General features: G+C 27.2%; 1 protein-coding gene across 1 annotated transcript in view; it reads right to left on the bottom strand.

Annotated features, from left to right (window-relative positions):
• LOC117166860 overlaps positions 1-4,398 on the bottom strand; it is a 74,409-nt gene extending 70,011 nt beyond the window's left edge. The window contains exon 1 of the mRNA XM_033351234.1: positions 4,147-4,398. Coding sequence (XP_033207125.1) covers positions 4,147-4,208 — 62 coding nt within the window. The 5' untranslated portion in view covers positions 4,209-4,398. The remainder of the gene's footprint in view (positions 1-4,146) is intronic.
• Between the last annotated feature and the right edge of the window lie 1,121 nt (positions 4,399-5,519).

The following is a 5,519-nucleotide window of genomic DNA, read 5'->3' as shown; positions in this document are numbered from 1 at the left end:
TTCTAATTTAAAACAAAATCTTTTTTTGTTTGTAATATCAAATATTAGATTTTTCGTTAAAAAATCATCTTCTTAGATTGTAAATTCAACTTTTTGGTTGAAGTTAAACTACTTTCTTCAAAATTCATTGTTTCGATTGAAGATTCTTAATCTAAGTTGAAAATTCATCGTTTGTTAAAAATTGAACTATTTTATTAAAAAATCTTATTTTGGTTAAAAATTAATTTTTTATTAAATTATAATTTAAAATCTTCTTTGGCTGAAATATCAACTATTGCGTTTTTTGTAAAAAATTGATATTCTTTAATTGAAAATTCCACTCTTTGGTTGAAAGTTAAACCACTTTCTTCATAATTCTTCTCTTCTGTTGAAAATTTATATTCTGGGTTAAAACTCAATTTTTTCAATGAAAATTTAACTATTTGGTTAAAAATTGAACTGTTTGGTTGAAATCTAATTTGTTTTAGTTTAGAATTCAAGTATTTTGTAGAAAATTCAACTTGTTGGTTGAAAGTTGAACTAATTTCTTTAAAATTCATTTTATTTGTAAAAGATTCGTAATCTTACAATTAGTTCAAAATTAATTTCTTTTGTTGAAAAATCTTCTTCTTTCATTAATTTTTTTAACTGAATATTCAACTGTTTGTTTTTCAAATTACTTTTTCCTAGTTGAGAATTTAAGTATTTCGTTGAAAATTCGTATTTTTTCAATGAATTTAATTGTTTCTACTTTAAAACCTAAAAGATCTAAAAGATCGAACTAGCTGTTCGAAATAGACGAGTGTTCATCAATATAGTTGATTTTGCTACCCAAAAAAAGATGACTTTTTAGGAAATGTAGATGAAATGAAATGTAGTGTTCAAAAATCTGGGCTATAGTTCCCGGTTTTCCCAGTCAGTGACCACCCAACTTTAGTTGTACATTTCTTTAATTTTTTTGTCACTTAAAATATGTGGTTGACTTCCTTTTTTTAAGTCAAATATTTAGAGGTATTTGCAGATTTGCTTAATCTGGCATTCAATGGAACCAGCTATGAATAATAATTATAGCACAAATATACAAAATGTACAAAATGTACAAACGGATTTTAAGGTGAAACACTGGACAGTTAAAGACACACGAAATTGACTCATTTATCTGTCAGATTGTATCTGTCACAAAATTGCTTGCTTCGGGATCGAACAGTAAAATACCAACAATCCCAATTCTAAATCTGCCTGAGTTAAAGCCGATATTAGGTTGTGTGCGTGCGATATACCTACGATGGCCACGCGACGCACACATGTTAAGGGTCACTTTCATTTATCACATGTCAGTCACTGTCGGTGGTGCAGTTTCTTTGCACACCGACCGAGTCCTGGAATCACTCGTGGATTTAAAAGCGATATCAATCAAATCATGACGATGACGGGTATACGGGCGAGTAGGGGGCGCCATGTTTCTATCAACTGATATTTCTAATGCATTGTGACTCTCTATTTCTCTCTGTATATATATATATAAAATTTTATAATACACAAAAATCGTTTCAGAAATAGTTAAACTTTAAATCGATTAATTTCTATTGAAACTTTAATTGAATAGTTTAACTAATCTACAAACTGTTAAATTTTTAATGTTTTAAAATTTTTAGATTTTCTAAATTTCAGTCTGAAATAATTTAATTTAGAGATTGCCCAATTGAAAAACATACATTTAAATTTTGAACGCATTCAATTTATTTATGATTATTCATTTTTTATAAATAAACTGCCAAGTTTACAATTCTAAATTTGAAGACTTGAACCCCATCGAGTTGAAAATTATTCTTACTGAATAGTTGAAAATTTTGAAATTTCAAAGTAATTTAGAAAGCCTAAAAAAAATCCTAGGCATTTCAAAAGATTTTGAAGGATTTGAAAAATTTTAAAGATTCCAAGGAATTTTCATTGATTACAGTAATCTAATATGATATTTTAGAGGATTTAAAATATTTAAGGGAATTTTCAAAATTTCAAGGAATTTTCAAGAGCTTTCAAAAATTTCAGAATATTTATTAGGATTTCAAATATTTTAGGATCTTTTAAAAGATGTCAAGGAATTTTCATCCTATTATTCTAATTTTAAGGAATTCTAAAGAATTTTAAATAAAGTAGTTTAAAAATCTATAAAAAAAAAGGTCAAGGTAACTCTAAATATATGAAGGTATTGTCATATTTGAGAGTATTTAAAAATTTTCCAAGGAATTTTCAAGTGATTACGGTGATTTAATCTGAGATTTTGAAAGCTTTCATATATTTTAGGATATTTTAATATACTGAAAGGAATTTTTAATTTATTTCAATAATGTAGTTTGAGATTGTAAAATATTTTTAATATTTTAGGGTATTTTTGAATTTTCAAGGAATTTTCAAGAGATTTCAAAATATTTTAAAGGATTTTAAATATTTGAGGATGTTTAAAAAGATTTCCCTGAATTTTAAATTCATTTTTATAAATTAAAGGAATTTCAAATAATTTTAATAATTATAGCAGGGTTGTTTAAAAAAACTCCAAAGTACCTTAAAAATCTTTAAAAGACGTCAAGATTTTTCAAAAGATTTGGAAGGTTTCGAAATATTTGAGTCTTCTAAAAGGTTCCAAGGAATTTTCAATTGATTACAGTAATTTAATATGAGATTTTAAAGGATTGGATGCATCTCAGGATATTTTACTAGATTCCAAGGAATTTTCAATTGATTTTTAAATTTAGTATGAGATTTTGAAGGATTTAAAACATTTAAGGATATTTTTAAAATTGCAAGAAATTTTCAAGATCTTTGCAAAATTTCAAGAGATTTGAAAGTATTATAAATATTTTAGGATGTTTTAAAATATTTTAAGGAATTTTCAATTAATTTCAATAATTTAAAGCAATTTCAAAGAATTTTAACTATTTTTATTTTATATTTTTCCGGTTGAAAGTGGAACTGCTTTGTTAAAAATTTATTTTTTCTTTTGGTTGATGATTTATCAGTTTAGTTGAAAAAATTTCTTTTCTCAAAATTTAACTATTTTGTAGATTTGTTTTTCCTTAAAAATTAATGTCTTTTAACTACGAGAAAATTAATCTTTTTTGTCTAAAACTTAACTACGATTGAACATTAATTTTTGTATAGAAAATTAGACTTGGTGGAAAATAAATTTCTTTTGTGCAAAGTTCACGTATTTTATTTAAAATGCCTTTTTTCATATACAATTCAGCCTTTTGGATAAAAATGTAACTTTTTGTTCAAAATTTTTAATATTTTGTTGAAAACAAATTTAACAAAATTTTTTTAAAAAATTTGTATTGTATTCAAATTTTTTTTTTGCAGAAAACTAATTGTTTTTTGTTGAAAGTTTAACTAAATCTATTAAAAGTTAGTCAACTATTAATTAAAATTAATGTTATTCATCATAATTATAATATTAACATTAATAATTTATATAATAGTAATAATATTCATACTATATAACCTGAAAAACATAACCCCAAAATCGAATCATACTTGAAATGAAGAATCACGTGAAACATTAAATTCGCGAATTTCTTCCATTTCTTTCAAATGGGGATCGAGATATAAATGGAAGACCACTGAAGTCTTCCCAAGCTTTCAGATCGGCAATCATCGCACAGCAGAAAACCGAAGTCGAATCTTGCATTTTCGGCTTAGACACGAACTCACAGTGGTAATCATGCACCTTCTGTTTTGCGGGTCCCAAACGGTAGGTATGGTGGGCGTATATTTCATCCACGATCTGGTAGCTCTGCTGAGATGTGCTCTTCGCTTGTTATTTATAATCGTATTCTTATTTCAAATTGGAAAAGGATATTTTAAAGCCTTCAGAACAATTAAAGGAGCTACCTGGACCTTTAAAAATATCAACCTGTCTCTGAAGCTTCTCAGACGCTAGAATTTTTAGTTAATATTGAGATTTCTATCGGTAGGGGTGCTGCTAATTTCTTCCAGCAAATAGCCCTTTTTCTGATAATTTGACTATATACTAGATAGATAAATGTTTATCTCTATTTAAACATCCATCTTGAAGTGAATGCCAGTTTATCAAAAATATTTGTAGCAGAATTCAATAATAACAAATCGACTCAAAACATGGGATTTTTCGGTTATGTTAGTAAAACTTACCCTCTGAAAAGCTTTCCATGTGGCCGTACTTTGTTTAAGAAATATGTCATGGACAGCCGCATCTTGTTTCTATGTTTTTTTTAATAACATTAAAATATTTTTGAGACTTTCTTTAATTTTTAGTATGTAAAACACGTGTAGCAGTGCCAGCAGTGCAGAAATAGCATATGAATAATGCAATGAACATTGATGTTCATAAGAATAATTATTCATATCATGATGCAACAAACTGGTTCTCTGGTCTCGCCACGCGCAAGTAAAAAAAGGTCAACCTACTAAATCCTCAGGGTACTGTCACACCTCTGCCTGCCTGCCTGGTCTGTGGAAAATCTTAAAACCGCGCGGGAATTTTAAATATTGTTAAATTTTGAAATGTAATAATCAAAGTTTTTATAATTAAAATTGACAATTATGATAATGAGTTTCATTTTTCTAATACAATGTAAAAATAAGAGATAAAATACGCAGCCCTGAAATGAGTATTTCAGAAATTGCCAAATATTTACAGAAAAGTTGTTTTTTTATTCTTATCCGCTGCTGATGGCCTGTGTCGCGCCATCAAAGAAAATATATTGCTGTAAGTGAAATAAATAAGGTTTTATGCTCTTATACAATGTAAATATTTTTCTAGAGGTGAAATTTCCAATTCGTATAGGAACCGTCAGCGTACAGCAACCTAACCTGCAAAATGCAATGTATATATCTTGGTTTCAGGCGATATAATTTTGGTTGTACGATATAATTTTGTAACTTTATGCAAAATTAATGGAATATAAATGGATAATGTACGGAAATATTTTTACAGTGCTCGAATGAGTGAGTTAGAGAAATGAGAAAAATATTACATATATTACGCCTTTATATTATAAAACAGAACTTTGTTTCTTCGAAGTCTTAAACCAAGATATATGTATATACATTGCATTTTGTAGGTTAGGTTACTGTAAGCTGACGGTTCCTATACGAATTTGAAATTTCACCTTTACAAAAATATTTACATTGTAAAAGAGCATCAAAACTTATTTATTTCACTTACAGAAATATATTTTCTTTGCTTTCGCGACACACGACATCAACACAGGATAAGAATAAAAAAAAACACTATGACTGACAAAACGACTTTTCTGAAAACTCCTGAAAATTTCTGAAAAACTCAATTCAGGTATGGGTATTTTATCCCTTATTTTTACATTATATTAAAAAAATGAAACTCATTATTATAATTATCATTTTTAACTATAAAAGCTTGGTTTATTTCATTTAAAAATTTAACAATATTTGAAATTCCCGCGCAATTTTAAGATGTTCCACAGACGGAAAAACCAATGTGTTAACGGTCTCGGTAATTCAAAATCTTTCATAACCGATTTCTT

Source organism: Belonocnema kinseyi, chromosome 2 (assembly GCF_010883055.1).
Source record: "Belonocnema kinseyi isolate 2016_QV_RU_SX_M_011 chromosome 2, B_treatae_v1, whole genome shotgun sequence".
Classification (NCBI taxonomy): domain Eukaryota; kingdom Metazoa; phylum Arthropoda; class Insecta; order Hymenoptera; family Cynipidae; genus Belonocnema; species Belonocnema kinseyi.
This window is presented reverse-complemented; position numbering and strand designations above follow the sequence as displayed.